The sequence below is a fragment of the Manacus candei genome, unplaced genomic scaffold (genome assembly GCF_025592945.1).
Source record: "Manacus candei isolate 608988 ecotype Guabito, Panama unplaced genomic scaffold, ASM2559294v1 h1tg000005l, whole genome shotgun sequence".
NCBI lineage: Eukaryota > Metazoa > Chordata > Aves > Passeriformes > Pipridae > Manacus > Manacus candei.
In genome coordinates this window covers 16,086,066-16,108,489 of record NW_026138053.1, presented here as the reverse complement: position 1 = coordinate 16,108,489, position 22,424 = coordinate 16,086,066, and the positions used below count along the sequence as shown (strand labels likewise).

Here is a 22,424-nt window from a genome sequence, read left to right as displayed (position 1 = left end):
CTTTCACTAACAATACTATATTCTTTTACACCTGTTACAGAGACATATCAATTATAATTGTAAGGAGTTGTTCTGGACTTGAGAGATTCAAAGGCAGAGAACTACACTGCTTAAAACAGCTACTAAAAAATACATTCAAGAGGGACAAGTTAAGGGAAATAATGAAATATAATTATAGAAATAATCTGGTTATTAACACACAAAAATCGTACCAGTGTGATTGTAGACTACATCTGTGATGCAAAGCATATTCCATTCATTTTTCAGTTTCTCCACAAGAGCTCCTATATCACTCCAAGTGCACTTTTTATTATGGGTTGAAAATTCAGGATTTACTTCTAACTGGTCAGCCAGTGAATAACATGATCTAGACAGTCCAAGCTTCTGCAGTGGCGTAAAATGAATCATGTTGTAACCTGTGTAACAAAAAAACACTTATTCACTGTGGAAAAAAACCCAAAGTTAATTGGAAGAAGCTTAATAAGCTGTAGTTATAGCACAGACTTAGAGCTGGTTTTTGGGATAACCAGTATAAATTAATCTGAATCTTCCCCTTGAAATTCTGCATAACACGAGCTTTAAAAATCACCCTGACAATTCTACAAACTTCCAAGTTTATCTGAAATCAAAACAATAAAACAGAAGTGGTTTCCCATATTAGGAAATCCCTGAATTTTTGCACCTCTGGCAATATTTTAATCATTTCAGTGACTTAAACAGTTAATTGAATGTAGTAGAGAATATTTAATCTAAAAAAGAATAAATGAGTTGCTCACACTGAAGCTCTTCAGTGTAACTTTGGTTTTTGATCATAAGACAAAAACTTATATCCTTCAATAGGTGTATTGGCATTACCTGTTTCTTTTGCAACTTTAAGTCTATCTTCCCATTCATGAAATGGTCCCAGACACTTAGCAAGGAATGTCTGGAGCGTAACACAATCCAAAGGTAGTACATGATTATCAGCTCCAACATGCAAAATAGGATCCACAACTATGTAACCTCCACCGCTTTTTTCATTTCTAGGAAAAATTAATTTTCATTGGTACAGTTAATAGCCATGTCCAGTTTCACAAAGAGAATCCAAGCAGTACAGCTATTTAAAAAACACAGTAGCCCAGTACAGGGGTTGGGGGAGAGGAGCAACAGGACTGCAGGGCACCTGAAGAAAACAGGAGACATTGAAATGTTCATCTCTTAGGCGTCATCTCTCTACTGGAATTAAAAGAATGCAATTGGAATACAGAGCTTTAAACTCTCTGCAAAAGTGAGATACCTTTGTTATTTGCTAAGACAGTACAGGTTCCTCCCTTTGGCATATGGACAGAAACACAGAAAACCTGACTGCCCATCTATTATACAAAGATCTCCATTTCGAGCACCATCCTCAGGTAAATGTCCTTCTAAGCCTGGAAGAATTTAACCACCCATCTTCCAGAAACTCCAAATACCAGACTACAATTATTACAGCTACTGGCATTCTCTTCTTCAGTTGTCCCACTGAAACAAAGGAGGACATAAAGGATGCAAGTAAAGAATGCCAGAACTTCTGTGCTAGAAAGGTAGAAAACAAACCTCAGAGTCAATGAAGAAAGTACAAATTAATCATTCATATGCTCATAATGCTGATGAATTTGAAAACTTGTAAAAACAGATTGCTTCTCCAGCATTCACAGAAAATTAACTTGGTTCTGTATATTCTTCAGAACATTTCTGTATCAGAAGGCTTCAAAAAACCACCAGTCAGTCTTTCATTAGTAGATTTGGATTGGCCCAATGGTTGCAATTTGAAAAACACATGGAAAAACTGTAGTTTTTCAAGTTAAAGTGTAGAAGCAGACTGCATTTGGCTGTAAAGATAAAAATTTCACTCACCCAAGACTAAAATAGTACTGATATGACCCAGAAATTTGGAGATCCAGCTTGCAGTATTTGTCAGAGTCATCTTCCTTTCCTGCAGGATTGTGCCATGATAATGTCCTGAACTTGTGGCGATCAAACACTTCTCCAGAAGCTGGATAATTTGTGTACACAGTAACGGGCTTGCCTTGAAGAGTTGGGCCCAGTCGGAACTGCAGTTCAAAACCTCAAGAAAAAAAAAAAGAAAATCACTATCAGGATGAGTAGGTATTTCTAGTCTGTTATTATAACTCCTACTTTGATATCATGTTAATAAGAAAGCACCAACATATCTGACAAGAATTTCAGCAGAATGATATATTTCTACAGCAAAATCTCACAGAATATCCTGAGTTGGAAGGGACTCACAAGAATCACTGAAGTCCAATTCCTGGCACAGGACAGCCCCAGGAAGCACAACATGCCTGAGAGAACTGTCCAAACACCTCCTAAACTCAGGTTTGGTGCTGTGACCACTTCCCCGTTCCAGTGACCAACCAAAGAACCTTTTCTTAATATCCGACCTAAACTTTCCCTGAGGCAACTTCAGGCCATTCCCTCAGGTCTTGTCATTGGTCACCACAGAGAAGAGATCAGTGCCTGCCCCTCCTATTCTCATGAAGAAGCTGAAGACTGCAGTGAGGTCTCCCCTCAGTCTCCGTTTCTCCAGGCTGAACAGACCAAGTGACCTCAGCTGCTCCTCACACGGCTTCTCCTCCAGGCCCTTCACCATCACTCTTCTTTGGATGTTCTATAATAGCTTTAGATCTTTCTTATATTGTGGCACCCAAAACTGCATCATCTCTCCCTACCTTCCTAACATTGCTCTTTGCATACTTTACATATAGTCCTTTTTCCTTTACTTATATGACATTATTCATCTCCTTTCCTATTTGTTTCTCTTTGCTGTATAAAAGTCTTAAAAAAGAAATACAGGAAAACACAGTGATCATCAGACTGCATGAAATTTTATGCAGTCTTTATATGGTCTTTAAGTACGTAGGTTTACCAAATCACAGGTTGACTCATGAAAATGCCTGGAAAAAAATTAGGAACACATTTCAAAGCAAAAAATATTTCAAATCCCTTCATTATTCACTGAGGGCTCACTAAACAGTGCTAAACTCCTTATGCTTTTATACATAAAATGATTTATAATGTAAAATTATATGTACTTGTGTGTAATCTACAATATACAAATTTTTAAACTTTCAGAGAGCTCAACAAACCAGAGGGAGTTTTGTATACATGCTGCAGGCTACACACACAGAAAGAGCCTTAAGTTTAGGCTGAAGATCCCCTTGATAATGAGAAAAAATTGAGTTAAAAAATTAGGACCTAAAACCACATGTAGTCTGTTGAGCTGGATATAAAAAAAATTCAATTTAGTCAAGAGGTTTCAGAATATGCTTCCACTTGAGGGTATGAGGGCCACCATGTAATTAGCACCACCATTAGCATGGCTAATTACAGGGTTCTTTCAAGTGAATGAAATGGATATAAATTCTTGCACAGTGATTTTTCTAAATTACAAGTCAGTCACAGGTTAACAGTAGTAAAACACCTACTAGCTCTAGCAGTCTACAAAATAGTAAAAGAAACCTGAGTATTTTTAAAAAAAGAGAAAGTTATTAATACACAGAGAATGAATCAAAGCATAAAATATCTGGATGTCAAGTTCCAGTATCATAAGTAAAAAAAAACCCCAATTGCTTATTAAGCAGAATCATGGTGACTCTAATACCAGAATTCACTGTCTGAACACATTTAAATATGTCCGACCACGTTTGGCATTCCTCTTACTAACAATCACCACTGCACCAAAACCCACCATGCAGAGCAATAGTTTTTAGATCTGAATGTCTTGCAGGTAAAATAAAGCTTATTTGAATGCAAAAAAAAAAAAATTAAAAAAAATCACTTTTGGAATGTTAAGTATACTCTCTTCAGTACTGACCTGACATTTTGTTACAGGGATTACTAAAATTAGAGGACAGGGATATATGCCATTGATATCTTATTTCCTGTAACAGTAATACTGACATCAGGAATGCTGTGCTCAAAATTAGCTATGCCCTCTTGGAGACTTCTACCGGCAAAGGCACTCTGAATGTCTGACAGTCCTGCACTTCTGTGTCACTCAAGAAAATCTACACAACTGGATGGAAGAGTTAAAAAGAGAATTTTTATTCTCAAGAACCAAAATCTTGCTCCTTTACTAAACCACTTTGATATTAGGTTACTAGATCAGTAACACACAGTACTAAACCCCACAAAAATTCATAATAAAAATTGTTTCATCATTAAAAATATTTTTTTAAAGACAGTGATTTTAGTTTTATAGTCTGAATTTGCTGACTGGCATAACAGTCAATCAGTTGGGGGGGGTTGTTTATTTGTTTTGGTGTTTTGTTTTTGTTTTCCAAGTAGACTTAGGAACACTTCAAGGAGAACTAATGTCAAGTACTTAAAAGTATTCAGCAGTGTTAAGAAATCTGACAATGAGATTTAGGAGGAGCTAAAGAGCTTATATTCTGAAATAATACCTCAAACTTTCAGACTTTGCAAAATGTTAGTATTACTGACAGATTTCAGAATTATAATATTAAAACATGGGATGCTGCATAAGACATTGCAGATAAACACTGGAGATCTTGACTTAAGAGACTTCTTCGGGTCCCTGAAGTACAGGCTATAAAAGGAGAGGGACAGAGCCCGTCCAAAAAACGCTTTGTACTTCACTCCCATTAAGATTGACGGCTCCAGGCCAATCTGCTCTTCATTTCTCAAGAGTTTTATGAGTCAGACCGAGCCGTGTCTGGAGCCCATAGAGCTCTGCAGTGGAAGCAAGAGCGTCAGAAATTGTTTCACATTAAAACAACAGAAAAAGTAAAACCAAACCAAACCAACAAAACCACAGCCAAACCCCAACCAACAACAACAAAACCCTCACACTCCAAAACCCCCACCAAAACAGGCTGAACTCCGTTTCCACTGCCGTCCAAAGACGGTGCCGACGTCCTGGCCATTTCCCTCTCACCCTGCCCCGCCGCCCCGACCTACCCTGCTCCAGCCTGAAAAGGGTCTTGTCGAGCTTCTCCATCTCGCTGAGGTGCAGCAGCCGTGTCTCCTTACCGCCCGGCATGGCCGCGGTCGCCCGTCCGGCGCTGCCCCCGCGCCGGGACACTCACTGCGGGGAGGAGGAGGCGAGCCCTGCCGTGAGGGAACACACACAAAACCCCGCAGGTCAGCGGCGACTCCCCGCAAGAAGCGGCCGCTCGGGAGCGCCTCACGCCGCCGGCCGCGCTTACATGTTCCCCGGCGCCGGGGGAGCGCGGGCACGGGCGCTGCGGACACGGGCGCTGCGGGCAGGGCGGAGGGCAGCCAGGCGCAGGGCGAGCTGTCAGCCGGCGCCCAGCGCTGCCTCGGCCCCGGACCGGCAGCACTCCGGAGCAGCTCCTGTCCCACAGCACGGCCCGGCCCGCAGCCAGAGCGGCGGGGGTGTCCCCGCGGAGGGGGAGCCTGACACCTGTCACTCTCCGCCCCGGCACCGCCGGCGACCCCGCCAGGCCCGGCACGGCCGCCCCGCCGCCCTGCGCGGGGAGCGCTGTCCGCCGCAGCCGCCCCGCCATACTCACGAGCGGGCCCGCACAGCGGCGGCGGCGCCGCTCCCCGCGGAGGGCGACGGCTGCCGAGGCCGAGAGGAGCCGGAGCCGGGGCTGGAGCTGCCCGTCCGCCCTCGCCCGCTGCGGCCGCCCCGGGCTGGCCAGGCGGCCAGTGACGCACTTGCTCACAGCCGCGGCGACACGGCTCCTTTCCTGCCCTTTTCTTGCCTTTTTTTGAAACAAACTTTATTGGTTCCGCAGCCGCCGCGCTCGCAGACGGGCGGCGCCTGCACAGCTCCCGCGAGAGCCCAAGGCCCGCCCCGGCGGCGCTGCAGGACGGCCGGGCCGGGCCGGGCTGTCCCGCCTTCCGCCTCGCCCCAAGACGGACCCCGCCCCGCCCCCGGGCGGGCCCCGGCCCCTCTTCGCCCCGCCCCCCGGGCGGGCCCGACCCCGCCCCTCCGCCCTCGGCCCATCCCAGTACGGCCCCGCTCTTCCGTCCTCAGCCCCGCCCCTCCGGGCCGGCCCCGCCCCTCCATTCTCGGCCCCGCCCCGCCATTCTCGGCCCCGCCCCGCCAGCCCGACCCGGGGAGCGCGCTCTGAGGGCAGAGGGTACGCCGGGGGTACCCCAGGGTTCCCTCAGGGGCGACGCTCCTGCCCCGCGCTGTTGAGGCAGCGAGCGGGCTGAGCTCTCCGCGGGTCCGTGCCCTGGAGCACCGCGGGGCTCCCGGGCAGCGCGGCACGGCTGTACCTGTGTCTGTCCCAGCCTGTACAGCCACCGCCCCGCCAGCGCCTTTACACCCGGCTGGGGCGCGCAGACACGAGAGATGCCCACAGGGGCCCGGGCACCTGGAGCCGGAGCTCTGTGTGACTCACCGGGCGCTCCACTGAGGGCGCGGTGGCTCTAAAGGCTGCCTGGGGTGTCCCGCTTGACGCCTCCGGGCCCAGCCGCTCCTTGCCGTGACCGCCGGGCTCTCAGCGCTCCCGCCGGGCCGCCCCAGGGCCGGCACACCGCGCCGCGCGGCCGGCTCCGTGCTGATAGGCTGCGCCGCGGGAAAAACATGATGTCAGCCAGGGTTTAAGTGCTATATATAGTGTGTGGACAAGACTACAAACTCCGTGGATCTGTCTTTGACCAAGAGGTAGCATGGTTTTTCTAAAAAAAAAGACAACACCAAAACATGCCCCCATCCCTTACTTTGCAGCGTACTGTATAAAGCATTACCATTGCTTTATATTGCAGAACACCTGGAACAGTTTCTCCAGGCCTCTCACCACCGGAGTCATTAACTGCACCCCAGTGTAAAGGTCAGCCTTACGTCTTTGGAAGGTCAGTCTATTTTTATTGCCTAGAAATACATTTTTTAAAAAAGTGCTTCTCAAATTACAGTCGCTATGTTATACTGAGCTGTTTGTTAGTTAGTTTGTTTTTCTTCCTAGAGGTTGTATATTTCATAGAACTGGAAGCAGTCTGCAAAACCATTTAGGTTTAAACCATTTACTTCCAGTCACCCCATGCATACCCTCATAACTGTGTTTTACCACATTGTGTTCATGCAATTACAATGCATTTAGGGACAGTTCAAAGTTCATCCAATTACAGTGCATTCAGGGAGAGTTCAAAGGCCTTGATATTCATGGAAACACTGCCATCCATTTCAAACAGAGTTTTTTTATCTTCTGGTAGCTATTTTTCTTTCTTTTTCTTTCTTTTTCCCTTCACCTGCTTCTCCCCATGAACAGTGTAAGAAATCTGACTCTTCATCATTACAGTTCACATTTTTTGGTATTGTTGAGAAAGATTTTCATGTTGGTGTAGGTGAATATGTCAACTTGTATGCCCCTGACAATATTAGGGGAAAAATTCATAGTAAAAGTTCCCCTGTGAGTGCAGTTCACTAACATTTGCCTCAGTGAGGTTCATTCAAATATGATTCAAACGTGATACTTCTAATCTGAGATACTTTACATGGATATTTCCTGGGGCCTAGTAGGATTCTCCCATTGTCCTTGTCTTTCCTAGCATCTTAATTCTTTACTCAGCTTGCTGGCCTGTATTTGTATACAGGACAGAATTGCACCCAATAGAATCCTGACTCTCCTGGTATGCTGGCTGCTTTCTCTGAATTTCATGTGTCCTAGAAAGGAAGAAAGGACCTGGACCATCTTTTTGCTGGTATCCTCAGAAGGCTTTGGTATCCTTAAGTGACTCTGAGGTTGGTCTGTCACAGAGCCTGGCACAAGTGGTCCTTCCTCCAGGCTTGCAGTTGTTCTGTCATGTACTGCAGATGGAATGGGATTTAGGACTTTCATGACCGGCTTACACAGAACAGCTCTAAGAGAGGGAGAGCAAATAATGCCCATGTGGCCAAGTCCTTTGCATAAATAGTTACCCAAAAGTGCATGCTGAATACTTTTTGAAGAGGAAGAAAACCACAAAAGGGTGTTATGAAGGGAATTTCACCGCTGCTACTAAGTTCTAAAATGGGGCTCTTTTGATTTTACTACTCAATAAGGAAACTCACCCTACCCTAATTACTAGGTTTGCACTGCCACATCTCCTCTATGCTATACATTGAGACAGGTTTTGAAATCTGTCTGAGTTTATGAAAAAGGATTTTTAAGTGTCTTGGACAAAACTCATTAGGAAACCAATCCTGAATCAGTTATTTTGACCATAATTTGTGACTGTAGCTAAACCAGATGTCAACAGCGTAAATTAAGAACTTGATCCACTACACAGCAAAAAAGTTCCCTAGGTACTGTTAAGTTACTTAATAATTGGAACAATATCATTTCATTGGCATTCAGTTCAATATAAAAAAATACTATTTCACAGGTAATGAATATTGCAGGTCTCTTGATGAAGTTTAATCAAGAAAGCAGAGCAGACTGCTCTAACCCTTTCTCCATCAGCATCACCTCTTATGCTGGCACATCCCTTACAGACTTAGAGTCTGTGTAGTTTAGCAGATTTAAATTGAGCAGGTTTTCTGTATATGGGAACATCAGTGCACAAGTGCTACCACTGAGCATTGCAGATTTTGTCTACACAGCCAAAAGCAAGTGTGCATGGTATTTGCTACACTGGTATCTAAAGGGTGGTTTTCACAGCATCATTTTATCTTCAGTTTGCAGTTTCTCAGTGTGTGATATGATATACCACAGCAGGAAATGATCAAGAGCTGCTTCAGAATAAGAGTGCATATCATATCAAAGTTATTATCAGGAAATAATTTTGCAGCTTTTTCAAATGTATTCATACCATAATCCCTTGCTCCTTTTACATACACCTTCCTAGTCCTTCTCCCCTCCTGCCTTCTGTTTTGCACCACAGTGTTAAAGAACAGTTATCCTGGCAGTGGCGTCGATGCACTTTGGGGAGCTGTTCAGCGGGTGTCAGATCACACTGATGTCATATCGCTTGTGCCTGTTTTAAAGGTTATGACTGTAAACTGTGGGAACTTGGAATACTTACATGATGGCACTCATTTTTTATTTTTAATAACAGAAAAAGTGTTACCAATAACAAAATAAAAGCCAACTAGCACAGAGAGAATGTAACTGGACAGCTAACTAAAATTGAAAGTAGATTCTTTTGGCCTGTATACAGGAGATACAAGACTTTTTAAAATTTAAAGTGATAGCACATTTTTTCTCAATGCTCCACACTCATACCCTGTCCATTCATGAATTAACACTGTGTTATTGTTCAAAAAATAGAAAGCTTAAGAGGTTTTGAATCTTCTGTCTAGTTGTTGTTTTCTAATGGGGAGATCTCAACCAGAAATGCAAACCCGAACGAAAACTCCTTTTCTTTAAAACCGTATGTCTGCAATTTGATTAAACTGCAGTCTTTTCTAAGAGTTAGATCTTTGCTATGCAGTGACTGAAAACAAGTGCTGTTCTTAGACAACTATGTACCCAGCAGGAATTTATATATGTTCTTCGACAGTAGAATCTAGTATTGAGTGAAAACATTAGTGAGAACATTGCAGTAATCACCTGTAACTTATTTTTTAAAATCTCTTCTAAATAGCTAAACAGATTGCAATAGCAGGATAGGCAGTGAATAAATAGTAGACTGGAATAAAAATGTCTATATAAGTAAGAAATCAAATAAGACGGACAGTCTAGGACACTAACCCATTCAGTTTGCTCTTACTGGCCTTTCCTGTAGTTACTTGGCAGTGTTGGTTTGATCTTTCAAAGATTAACCTGGTGTCATCATGAATTTTTGGATTGCAGAAACATTTTTGGTTAGTTTTTAATCCCAGTTTGGCATTCTCTTACTGTGTGGGCTCAAACAATCAATGCTTTGCTTTAACTTCCGTATAAAGTTAATTTTTAATGGAGTTTAATTTTTAATAGAAAATCATAAAACTCAATGCATGTATCTTTACAGAGGTCCATATAAAATGTTGTTAAAGGTAGCTTTTCACATTATTGCTTAAGATATGTTTGACTGTGCTTTAGCTAACAGCATAACATTAATTTGATATTAATAATCTGCAAATGTGGTGACTTGGCAAACGAAATTTAAAACTAAATGTCTGAATGGTACTCTTGTACCACTTAACTTAGTTAAGTATAAAATAAATTCAGGTATACTGGGCCAATTTTTATTGTAGAAGGAGAAAATATCATACCAGTGTGCTGACCCACTATGAGCACTTTTATCTTGCTGTAAATTGTTCTGTTCAACACTAGTGAGATATGCTGTGATTACCATGAATATTTTCCTAGTCCGTTAAAATAATAATCATCCTAAAATCTCACCTTGACAGCCCTTGACACTCAAATGTTAAATAACTGATCGTGCTTTTCTGTTGTATAAAACTGACATCTGATTTTTAAGCGAAGAAATAACTACATACTACTCCACATAACCTGAAGTTATCTGAAAGCTAATATTGAGGTCTGTAGGCCTGCTCTGTAATCTTTCAGTGCAGGCAGAATTCAAGCCATGGTAATTTAAGCATCTTAACAGGCCATAGTATGTTGAAGAAAGAGAATATTTCACCAAACATATGACTACAGCAAGCATTTGTTTTCAAATATATTTTTCCTCTCTTCTTCATACCTTGGAACAAATTTTTCAATTCTCACTGCAAAATCACTTCAAGTCCCAGGCCTTTCAACAAGTTTATGCATTTGATTACCAAGTTAAACGTGAGCGGGGAGAATAGGGAAGATGATACAAGAGTGGTTTGCACTAGAACACTACAAAGATAGAATTCAAACTGACAAATCTTTTACCATGCGGCAATCAGTGCATCTACTTCAACATTTCCAGTTGAACCATCACCAAACGCTGCTAACAGAAAGTAAAAGTCCTTATTTAATGTTTGTCTTGTTGATATCATCATGTCTTTTGGTTATCCGTGAATTTAAGTTGAGGATTGCTGATGAGAAGTCATCAGCATAACTGGGCAGTGGCTCCTATATGAACTCCCAGGACCTAGGAATTACTGCTGTACTTTGGGACAAACTGCTGCTGCTGCCCAGTTTTTTTTGAGTATCTGACCTCTGCTCAAACCACTGGCTCTTCATTCCAGTTGGATTCTTGTTGGTGGAGGAATTAGTGTCCGTACAATAGTGCAGATTTGGTATTTTGCTTCTGAGAATGTCAGTGATATATTTATTCAGTCACTGCAGGTGCTGTGCAACAGGTTCCCCCAACATTTGGAACTTCCTTGGGGGTACTGACTTGCACAGTGACTATGTACTAACCTGACTGTGCAGGAGGCAGCTTTCTGTGTGTCTGGACTGAGTCACTTCACACCTTGCATGATATTCCCCTGTGCTCGCCAAGCAAGGATTGCTGCTTCCAGGACTTGAAAAGTGCTATGAAACAGTCTTCTCTCACTTATTCACAACTCTCCCACATTGGATATGCCTTTTACCAGCTCTGTTGCGGTCTGACCATTTTTTTAGCTTTTGAAGGTATCTGCAAATATTTAGGTGAAACTTGCCAAAGTAAGAGCTAAAATCCCTGCAGCCATTCATGCCAAGTGTACTCAAACATCACCACATGGTTCCCCAACAGGGGCACTGGGCATGTACTAACAAGCATGTGGCTAAACCAACAGCACTGTGCATCATGCATCATCCCTACAGCAGGATTGCTCGTGCTTGTGCTTGAACTCAGAGCAACTGCAAAACCCACAGATATACTGTGTCTGAACAAGGAATGCATTTAGAAGCCATGAAGGAGTCAAATTAAGAGCTGCTGAGAAAAGCTGAAAGACTGGAAACTGGTTGTCTGTGAAAAGACCTCTGAGATGAGATGAAAAAGAGTAGGAAAATCAGCTCCTAGTCCAAGAGAAAAGGAAGAGCTGTGGGCCAAAGGTGGAATTGAGATCGGCTGGCAAAGAAACCGATAAGTGTGTGAAAGAGCACTGTACAAGATTTCAATTCATCTCAGTGTCACATTATGAATTCTGTAATCAGGTCTAAAGTGCCTCAAACTGAAGCACTTACAGGTCAATGCCTTTGCCAGCAAGGTCTTTGCTCCCTGTAAAACAGAACAATAGGAACTTATCACATCTCACTAATATAATACAGTTAATGATTTTAAAAAGCATCACAGCAAGGTTAAAAAATACAGAAAACTCAATAAAGTTAACAATTCAGTACTTTTATCAGGTAAAACTTCATAGTGTGCATCTGATAAAGCAATGGCCCACATCCCTTGAAGTGCGTGAAATGATTTTACTGCAGTCTTTTATCCATTGATTCACTCGTGTTGTGCATTGAATTGAGTAGAGGCTCTCTCACAGAAGTGATGGGTTGTCCATCATTGTATCAGAACACTTACATAGACCTGGCTCTAACTGATATGAGGGAACCAATCTTAATTATTTGATTTCAAATTAGCAAGGAAGTTTTTGTTTTGTGTTGTTTTTAATCTATTTAAGTCAAGGTGGATACGTATTTTGGTAAAAAGCTATGGTGTGCGTACTTCAGCTGTTACTGTGTCAGACGAGAGATACAGAAAGAAAGTAGGTTATCTCTGCAATCGAGTGGAAAACCTTATTTTACTGAGTGGCTACTGCCACCAGGTGGCTTGTTACAGTCATTGACTGAAAACTGTAAAATACGTTTTACCTCTCGGTAAACAAGTATTTTTGTATAAATACGTTTCAAAGTCTGAATTTTTATGTGTGACATAAAAAGCCCCCAAAATTAATGAAAGTAGAAGGGGCGGATAAATCAAGAGGAATAAGAACAACAAAAGAAAGCATACATGAAAGGGATGTTTCTGGACATCAGGGGAACACATTTATCTAGCTTGTAGCTTAAGACAGTTGGTAAAACAGGTAAGTATGAAACAGTGCCAAAACTCAAGGGAAAAGAACTGATTAATTAGGGAGAAAAATATCCTATATTGTGACCTTATCATTATTTATTTCCTTTTAGATGGTCAGGATTGTTTCAATGATTCAACACTCCCCTCACTTTGGAGGGAAAAAACACCATCGTATGCAAACTGATTTGGTAGGAAGAATTCTTCCTATGTAAGATAACATTAATTGTTATTAGTTCCTAATACATATTTAGCTAAGACAATAAATGAAAAGCTTGAAATATTCTGAAACCTAGCCTCATAAGTGTAAGATATGCAAGATGGAGGTGAATAAATGTGAGTACCAGGACTGTTATCTTCAGAGGAAGACTAGTATCCAGCATGCATTCAGCAAAACCCAAATGCACTTTTTCGAACACATGTAAGCATTTCAAAATAAATAACACTAGTAACAAAAAATGCTCAGATCCAAGGTATCCATCATCAAAACAGTCTGATAGGGATGCAACCTTTTTGCACATCACTTGATTTGAACTCAAGTGATGTTTTATGTTGATACCCTTGCTAGTAACACGGAGCACAGTGCACAATATATGAAATTTGACCAAGGTCTGACCTTCTAAAATACCACAGTAAAATACCACAGTTATGCTATATAGTTAGATTAATACCTAAGTGGAACGTTGATTACAAGGAACCACATAGTAACATGGGTTCTCTTCAGATCTAGCTTCAATGGCTTATTGTTTTCCATATTGCTTTGGGCTTAAAAAATAAATATTGCTCTGCCAAATAGTTAATTTCCAAAATTATATGTATTTTACTTGTTTCTCCAGTTCTTAAGCAACAGAAATTCCCCTTTATATACTTGGCATAAAGTGTCCTTTATGAAATTGCCATTGCTTTCAAAATTATGAGCTTTCACTTACTTCCTTAGGGCCCTGTTAACAAACTATGCAAAAAAAAAGTCATCAGCTTCTTTTCATGTTAGATGTTGTGTTGTTGATTTGCCACTTGACATCATCATCCTCTGACACAGGCCAATAGTAGGTTACATATCTTTCTCTCTCTTCAGGCCCACAAGAAGATTCAAAACCAACCCCCAGCCGTCTGTCTCTAACTCGTTTGGTTAAGCTAAGAACCTCTGCTTTGCAATAAATGCAGAATTAGTATGAACACACAATTACAGTACACTTTACAAAGAAAAGGCAGCTCTGGATTTTTTTGTAGTTCATATATCCTAATGCATTTTATTTTCTTGATACATATCGGATATGACACTTAACAAATTAGCATGCAGTACCCTTTCATAAAAACATTTTCATTAAGGTTGTAGAACTGTTGATTTTATTTTTTTTTTAAGGAGACTGGTATGTTTGAAAAGAGCCCTTCCAGACACACTGATGATTGCCTGTGCAGAAGGAGTATGAGTACTTGTACTCAGTAGTTAAAGAGTAATTTTTTTTCTGGTTCTGTTGCTTCACAGCTCTTTGGCAATAGTAAATACCTTCTGAAGTAAGAGAAGCTATACAATGAGAAACAAAACAGTGTTCTCTCCCTTACCCACTTTACCTTTCACAGATAAATGATTTTTTTCCTTAAACTCTGATTGCCATTTCTAACATAATTGTAGCTTGCATTTTCATTCTTGTGGGTCTTAATGAGGAAATTACTTCCGTATATACTTATATTTATTACAATTTTTCAGACATGTACACTCCATTCTGTCAATGAGCCAAGACCCTAAAATAAGATCTTAAAAACATTTGTATATTAATTGCACTGTAATCCGTGAAAGTTATGAACCTAAATATTGTCAAGAATATTGGTCCCTCTGGTCACCAGTTTTCTTACTGTAAATGTATTTATGTTATTATTTATCTTACTAATGATGTATCTGCAAGGAAAGCTGTTTTTAATTAGCATAAATTAGTTAGAAACACACAAGCTCTTAGCAAAGCATGTATGTATTTAGGCCTACAATTTTATCAAACTCTTTCATATAAGGGAACTTTATGAAGGCAGTTGTAAATAGAATTATTTTTTTCCCCAGCCAGGGGAAATATCCGTATTTAACTTTAAGCTATTGCTTATGTGTTATGTTTCTTCAGTTGCCATACACTGAGATCTCAGCTTCCCAGTGACTTCCATGAGCAAGATAATACAAGTATAACAGTAAAATCATCTATCCAATTAGGCAAAGTAATCCATTAAATATATCTTGTAAGATTTCACATTAAATATGTCTTATAATGTGTTATTACAGGGTACCTGTAAGGTCAATGCTGCTTTTATAGAAACTGAGAAAACAATAGAACACTAACAGAGCATTTCTATCTGCTATATTTTAGTAGATAGAATTTTTTTTTTTAAATATTACTAATTTAAGGTCATAGGTTTTAAGGTCACTGGAACTTCTCAGAACTACTAATAAATAACTGAATTACCGGAAGCCTCCAGTCAAGATGTTTGTTAACACAAACGCAACATTTCTATGCTTTGGAAGGGCAAAATTCCCGCTGGATTTTTATTAAGTAATTGTCTTTTGTGCCACTTTGTGAGCAATTGAGGACTTTGATTAAAACAAAGCAGAAGTCAGAGAAACCTGTGTAAGCAGCTGCAGTTTCTGCCGGCAAAGCCCCAGTTACAGCCAGTATTTATTTGCTTTCTTGATAAGAAAAACCTGATTTTGCAAGCCTGTATGTGGGAGCACCTCTCGTCACACGAATAGCACCGCAGATGAGCTCTGCAAGCTTTGACAAGGACAATCCCCCGGTAAAGCCCATGGGGCAAGACTGCAGTTGCAAAATCAGGACGGCCACCCAGACCCCCAGCATCTGGAGGCTGCAAAGAAATCAGGAGCCCCGACACGTTCCCCAAGGCGCTGTTCCCGGATGCCCACAGCGAGCAGCACCTCGGGCGGGCACACGGAGCGTTCGCGGCTCTCCGGGCGCTCCCGCGGCCCCGCCCGGCCCCGCCCACAGCGCGGGCAGAAAAGGCGCCGCTGCCGCGGGAGAGGCTCGAGTAGAGCAGGGGTCGGCTGGTCTGTCTGCGCCTTCTTCCCCCCGCCCGTCCCCGTGGGCAGTGCCGGAGAGGAGAGTGGGGCTCCCTGGAGCGGAGGCTGTCGGGGCTGATGAGCTGCTGTAGCGCCGGAGCGCTTTGGTTACACTGACGCCTGCGAGTGCTCAAAGTGTGGATGAGCTGACTTTTTCAAAAGTGTATTTGCTTAATAGGATATCTGCAGCAGGTATGAAGCGAAGTAAAATCTAGCGAAGCTTTTAAAGTATCTTGTAGCTGCTGTTTTTCATGCAAGCATTTCTGAATTGCTTTAGAGAAAACTCCTAAACCTGTGTGCTTTAATGAATAAAGGTGGCTTATCTTATCTGGAAGCCACACCAAGTATATTCTTCTTGCATCTTGTTTGCTTCTTAATGTTATCTGAATATTACTTTCTTATTTTATTTCTTCACTTACGTACATAGGAGATGGCTGTATGATAACTGTGACAGTAAGTGTGCTGATGCTGTAGTTGAATTTACTTGTTGGGGTAACAAACTGTGTCATTTGTAGGTCATCCTCCAAGTCTGGGTTCTTCATATAGATAAAAGTTTGCAAGGGGCCTTAAAAATTATATGCAGAGAAACTGCCCAACTAAAATAATGAAAGTAAACAACTGAACAGGGCAAAATCCTTGCCTTTTGTTCATTCTTGGTGAGCTATATAGAAAAAAGGTGAACTTACCATATTTCTTCATAAGATTGTTTATTCCTCGTCTAGAAGAAAGTGTCTCTGACTGAAAGTAAATGCAGAATGAACTTTAAAATCATGTTGCAAATTTGTGTCAACTAATATTTTGAGGAAGAAGGTATCAAAAGTTGTTTGTAGGTTTTTCTCCCCTTAATTGTGCCAGAATATAATTAATTATTTAACGTGAAACTTTTTGAGGTCTGTAGAAGTACATGTTTGACAAAGCAAATGATGTACAGGGTCGGTGCTTAATTACAACTTTATACATTTCAGATGAAGTGTGCTGTCTTAAGGGCTCAGCTTGGATAGCTGTATAAAATGTGTGTCTGGAGTAAAAACACTCTTATAAGTCATCTTTCTTTTTGTGTGTGCATATTGTTTCTTCTTTCAGACAAGCTTCCTGGATACAATAAAACTTCATAGTGTTATATGCAAGCCAAATAGAAGAGATTATAATGTAATAGAAGTTGTTCTACTACAAGTAGAGAGCCAATGGCAATTTTACTCAGACTTGGTCACTGTAACAGAAGGACTGACTGTAAGGTAGGTACCTACACTCAAACTGTTACAAAAAAGTAATTTTGAAGGATGGAATGCTTGAAGTTCTCTTTTAATATTTCCTGAGTAGAAAGGACAGAATGCTGAGGTGTGTATATTTTGTCATCATGTGGGCGTGAATGTGTTTTTGTATTTTAAAAGTAATGAGTTATTAGGAATGTGAACACTGCTTGTTTTCTGCCCTTGCTCAGTCCAGCTGTCGTGATGTGACCACCTTTGAGTTGACTTCTGCTTAGTTAAACTTTTTATAAATTCGGAGGGAGGGTGACTCTTGGACAGTGAGTCTGTTAGCTTTTGCCTTGTAAGAGTATATTTCTAAAGAGACATGTCACTGGCCCCTCATATTAATATAGCTTATTCTCCTTCAGATGACTTTTTCCTTTTTCCTTTCCCTCTTGTCTGATGGTGCTCAGAAGAAGAGCTCTGACTGTGATATTTTTTGTACCTTCGAATTGGTGCTATGTTTGCCTTGCCCACCCTTTCATTTCTTCCTCTCTGAAGCTAGTTTTAGATTTCACACTCTGCAGCTAATGAAGTAAAACAGCTGAAAGAAGATAACTTCTGTGAAGAGTCCTGAATGTGAGTATTGTACTCATGAGCTTTCTTAGCTACCAGGCTTTCTTAGCTGTTGGTAGCTGCAGGGACTGTAGGAGTTGTTTTGAACACAGGAAGAGAGTAACTTATGCTCTCCATTTATCCAAATCCAGTTACTCTAAGATGATGAGATATAATCAGGAGAATAAGCTCCCATGTATACTAAATATTGTGAAATGGTTCCCACATAATTTTGGTACGGAAAAAGATGGCTATTGCACTGTGGTTTTGGCTTTCTATTAATTAGAAGGCTGTATTATAAATAGCTTCAAGTACATAATTCTCTCTCTCGCTCTGCCCCAAGAGTGACATTATATTTGAAACACCATTAGAATCACAAGTAATTATGAAGTTTCTTTGGAAAAACTTGTTCTGAAGCTTGCTTTCCTGCCGGGGGGGGATGGGTTATGTAGTATACTGAAGATTTAAGAAGGGAGGATGAGTAAAGTAACACATTTGCAGTCATGCTTCAAACTAATGAGTATTGAAGTATTTTTTTTTCCATTCTAAATAAAGGTATAAATCAGTACTCTGAATAACTCTCTTATACTGTAACGGTGTGGTACGTGCTAGAGAGAAGACTCCTGGATCTTGTGCTGTCTTTGATCACAAAGAACATACTGAAAAATCTGCGTATGGTACAAACTAAGTAAAATCAACAGTCAGTGGTATGTGACTGTGTTCTGACTACAGAGCTAATATGCTCTGTAGCACACATTTGTGACCTTGACTGGGGCATTTACTGATGCTACCACAGGGTGTGCAGCTGGCATGCAGGCAGGACAGAGGACCTGGACTACATGTGCTCTAAGGATCTTGGTTAACATGAGCATTTCAGTGTAATGCATTTATTTTGGAAAACAAGTCTCTGGATAGTGCACAAATCCTTCAACTCCCTGTTCTTCCAGACTGTTTGAATGATAGTAAGTACTAGAGAATTGCCAGTTGAAAAATGATGCATTTAGCTTTTGATTTTTAACCTCTTCATGCTTCAGTCCTAAAGTCAGTTATTCCTATTCCTCTTTAGTACAGGGAGCTTTGCAGTTTGCTAATTCCTACTGGCTCTCAAGAATTAGTTGTTTCAAAGAGTTATAAATAAGCCATTATGGCCAAAGCTTCTTAATACTTGCAAGCCAATTCTGTCAAGATGGGCAAATCTAAAATTTATAGTAAATTACAATGCAAATGGAGAGTATTTTCAAATGCTATAGGTAACAGCCGGCTGTTTGACAGCTTACACACCTCAAAACTTGAGTTAATGTAGATTCTCATTTTAAGTCTACACATGGTGATTTTGACTCAATTTTTTTATGTCCTTATCTAGTGAAGATGATCTTGCAGGGATCTACTGATTCATCTTTATTAGAAAGCAAATTAACTGGTTTGTTGTTTTTTTGTTTTTTTTTAATTTAGACATGTTTCTAAAAAGAGTAGAATAGTAGAAGAAATTAGTTCTGTAAGATATGATAGCTTTTATCAGTCACTCAGGTCCTTTTTGTTACAGATGGAGAGTTGTTTTTACTTTGATCTTTAAAAGGGATTTTTTCTTTTGTGGTAAGGCTAAGAATGATTCATATGTCACACTTCTGCTTTCCTAAACCTAACCTTTCTGTAACAAATCCTTTCCATGCCATTAATCCTAATGCTTTTCATTCAGAGTTGTACTTATGTAGGTAGTTGTGAGATCCAGTTGTCTTCATCTCTTTTTTCTGCAAAGGGTAATAGCAGGAAGAAAGTTAAATATTCAGCAGTTCATTGTGTTTACTTATTACAAACCTTGATTGCTTTCAGGTTTTGGTCTTTTTATTGCATTAATCTTTGCTTAATCTTTCTCATCTGCCAGCTTTTGAGTTAGTTAAGTCTGCCAAAGAATATTTCTTGTTTCATTTTAAATCTCTACCACATCCTTTGCTAATTAAAGCAGAATTCTAGCCTACTATTTTTTTTGTCTCTGCAGTATGTAGCCTTATCTCTTCTTACAGAAACTTTGTTTTGAAGATTTCTCTGGTACATATAATTGTACTGAACCTTAGTTTTTAGATTTCTGTATAATTTTTTAACTTGTGAGTAAAATCACTTTGATGTAAACTTGTGACAGTTTGCAGAGTATTGGAACTAGAATGAAAAGTTCACTTTAAGTAGAAGATATGATCATAATGTTATCTTGAATATTTAGGAGGAGGAGTTGAGTGTTGGGTTTTTATTTTCTGGTTCCTGAAACCCAATTGTTCAAACCTCTCCTGCCTCTGATTTTCTTCTATTTACCAGTCTAAAGTTGTTGAGGAGCTCTTAAGTTGAAGTACAAATGTAACCTTGGATATTGTGGATTTTAACACCGAATGTATGAGAACTTTGGAAGAGTTGATGACTCTTATTGTGTAAGAATCATGACTTGCCTTGTCTTCCTTTGGCTGCTTTTTAGGTCTCTAGAGTTCAGACCGAAATGGCTCAGTGTGTTTCCTATCTTCAGGTCCACGTGTGCTGTCAGGGAACTGCATAACCTGATACTTCTTATCACTTGGTGCAAAATGGGCCTGGCTCTTCCAGAAGGCAGAGTTCTGTGTCTATGTTTCGCTAGATAGCCCTTTCTTGTGCCTAAGGATTGAAAGGAAGTTCATCTCTGTTCTCCTGGCCCTTTGGACATGGAAATGGTTTTTTTTGTTGGTGAAGGTATTCTGTAAAACCACAGTAACTGTAAATCTGTAAACCCTGCATGTAACTGAGTAATAAAACAATTGCCATAGCTTTTATGAAAACAGTATTGTGACTGAGCAAAACACTGTGATGAAAGCTGGGATCCGGGGTTCATCTAACTTTGTTAGGATCTGTGGTCCTACTATTCCACGTGTTTTTCATATGTACTGTTCCCTTAACAAGAGTGTGACAAGCAATGATATTGTTTGACTAATTGTCTGGAGGTCCAATGTCCAAAAGGAAGAGTTCGAAGGAAAAGTCTTGTGCTTGTCTGCAGTAAACATACACATTTCTTTGTTGAAATTTTCATACCAGTTTCTCAGTCTTGCATATGTAAAACTTATTTCTGACACTTGGCAACTTTAGTTTTTCTCCAGAAAGAAGAACTTGTTACTGGGGAATTATTTGTCATATGTGGAAAAAATAGACACAGGTTGTGGAAAAAGAAAGGCAGCCTTTAATGATGCAAAATTGGAGCTATGATTAATAAAAGAGTAGGTTTCATACTAACCGTATAGTTCCTCAATACTTTTGACCTTTATGTATCTGTGAAACAAGTTTTAAGATCCATCTGTCCTGTGCTGGTGTTTAAGAGATTCCATTTTTTTTTTTCTGAGAAAGAATAGGAGACAGATAGGCAAAAGACACTTTAAAAGTGGTGTCAAAATGCACAGAGGGAAATAATCCATCTAGTGGATGGAGGGTTCCTTCTACACCTGTACTCTTGATGGCCTGAAAAATGGTATCAGAACGTTCTTGCAAAGTCTGGCAGTTATCAGAAGCAGAAGTTATTCAGCAGCTGGAAACGGTGCCTTCTCACAAATGCCTTTTTTTTTTTTAACATTTTTTTTATTTTTGTATTCAACTGACTTCCAAAGATGAACTGTGACCTGTAATATAAATACTTATTGTATTTAACAGCCTGTAAATCTTATTTTATGTAGATGGAGCTATCTGGTCTTGCTGTTACTGTTTGGATGTTTGTTTGCTTCTGTGCACCTGTGGGTGGCTATCCAAATGGAAAAGTAAGAGCAGCCTGCACTAGCATGATACCCTGCCATGGTGGCTCTCCACAACTGTCACCTGAGCACACCATCACAGTGAATGGGACTGAATTTAAACCAGGGAACAACATAGAAGGTCAGTTAGAGCTGAAGAGTTTGATTTGCTGTTTCTTTGTGTTGTAGATGTCTTGACTCAGTTAGCTATACTAGATTTATCTAAGCAATTGAATGTTCTTTAGACAATTCATTAACCATCATTCAGTACTTGGATAATGAGCATCTGGCAGTTATTGTTGAAATATTTCCTTCTTCCTTTGGAGAACATTTTGACTTACTTTTATTTTTCTTCTTGCCTCAGTTAGTCTGTCTGGACCAGATTTTGAAGGATTCTTCATACAAGCCCGGGATGCAGAACACCTGGATGGCCCTGCAGTTGGTTCTTTCATGTTAGTTGACCGGAGACTTTCTCAGCTTCTGACGTGTGGTCGTACCAAGGTATAGTCTAGCGACCTAAAATGAGGCATGAGGCACTGAAGTGTTTGTATTAGACTATGTGACAGGACAGAGCTAAGCTACATAACTTTATTTGAGCTTAGTAAGTCTCTCAGGAAATTGGTCCAGCTTGGAGTACAGAGGCAGACTCACTGCAACTTGTTGGACTATTCTTTTTTGTAACATAATTTTTATTTGTGCATAATGAATGTCGTGTGTTCCTAATATTAAAAGGAGGAGGGCATGGTCTGTTTTGCTTTTTCATAGTTGTTAAGGACAGAGAAAATGTCTTAGAGCAAGGAAAGTTTAGGGCCATTATTGCAGTAAACAAACACTATTTCATAGGGTGGTTTAGGGTGGATGGGGACCTTGAAGATTATCTGGTTCCAATCCCCTGCTGTGGGCAGGGGCACCTTCCACTATTCTTGGTTGCTGAGAACCCCTTCCAACCTGGCCAAACACTAGGCTATAATCTTTAGTATTGCTCTGTCATTTACTGGTTAGTGGAGCCTTCTTAGTAACAGG

At 40.6% G+C, this 22,424-nt stretch overlaps 2 protein-coding genes across 10 annotated transcripts in view; one reads left to right on the top strand and one right to left on the bottom strand.

The window, feature by feature from the left end:
- The window catches only part of AGL (amylo-alpha-1, 6-glucosidase, 4-alpha-glucanotransferase), a 35,828-nt gene extending 29,306 nt beyond the window's left edge, over window positions 1-6,522 (bottom strand). For 2 of the 6 annotated variants that reach the window (XM_051803189.1, XM_051803198.1), the window contains exons 1-5: window positions 5,686-5,819; window positions 4,963-5,112; window positions 1,876-2,086; window positions 856-1,022; window positions 213-416 (exon numbers count right to left, since the gene is read on the bottom strand). In XM_051803189.1, coding sequence (XP_051659149.1) covers window positions 213-416; window positions 856-1,022; window positions 1,876-2,086; window positions 4,963-5,044 — 664 coding nt within the window. In that variant the 5' untranslated portion in view covers window positions 5,045-5,112; window positions 5,686-5,819. The other 4 variants (XM_051803211.1, XM_051803233.1, XM_051803206.1 and 1 more) reach the window with 4 other exon arrangements.
- The window catches only part of FRRS1 (ferric chelate reductase 1), a 152,287-nt gene continuing 136,358 nt past the window's right edge, over window positions 6,496-22,424 (top strand). For 3 of the 4 annotated variants that reach the window (XR_007907132.1, XR_007907128.1, XM_051803425.1), the window contains exons 1-5: window positions 6,496-6,643; window positions 6,745-6,831; window positions 16,949-17,100; window positions 21,348-21,543; window positions 21,766-21,902. Coding sequence is in view for 1 of the 4 variants with exons in the window: in XM_051803425.1 (XP_051659385.1) it covers window positions 17,050-17,100; window positions 21,348-21,543; window positions 21,766-21,902 (384 nt within the window). In the remaining 3 variants the exon portion in view is untranslated. Of the gene's footprint in view, window positions 6,644-6,744; window positions 6,832-15,853; window positions 16,058-16,948; window positions 17,101-21,347; window positions 21,544-21,765; window positions 21,903-22,424 lie in introns of those variants that run through there. The other variant, XR_007907133.1, reaches the window with a different exon arrangement.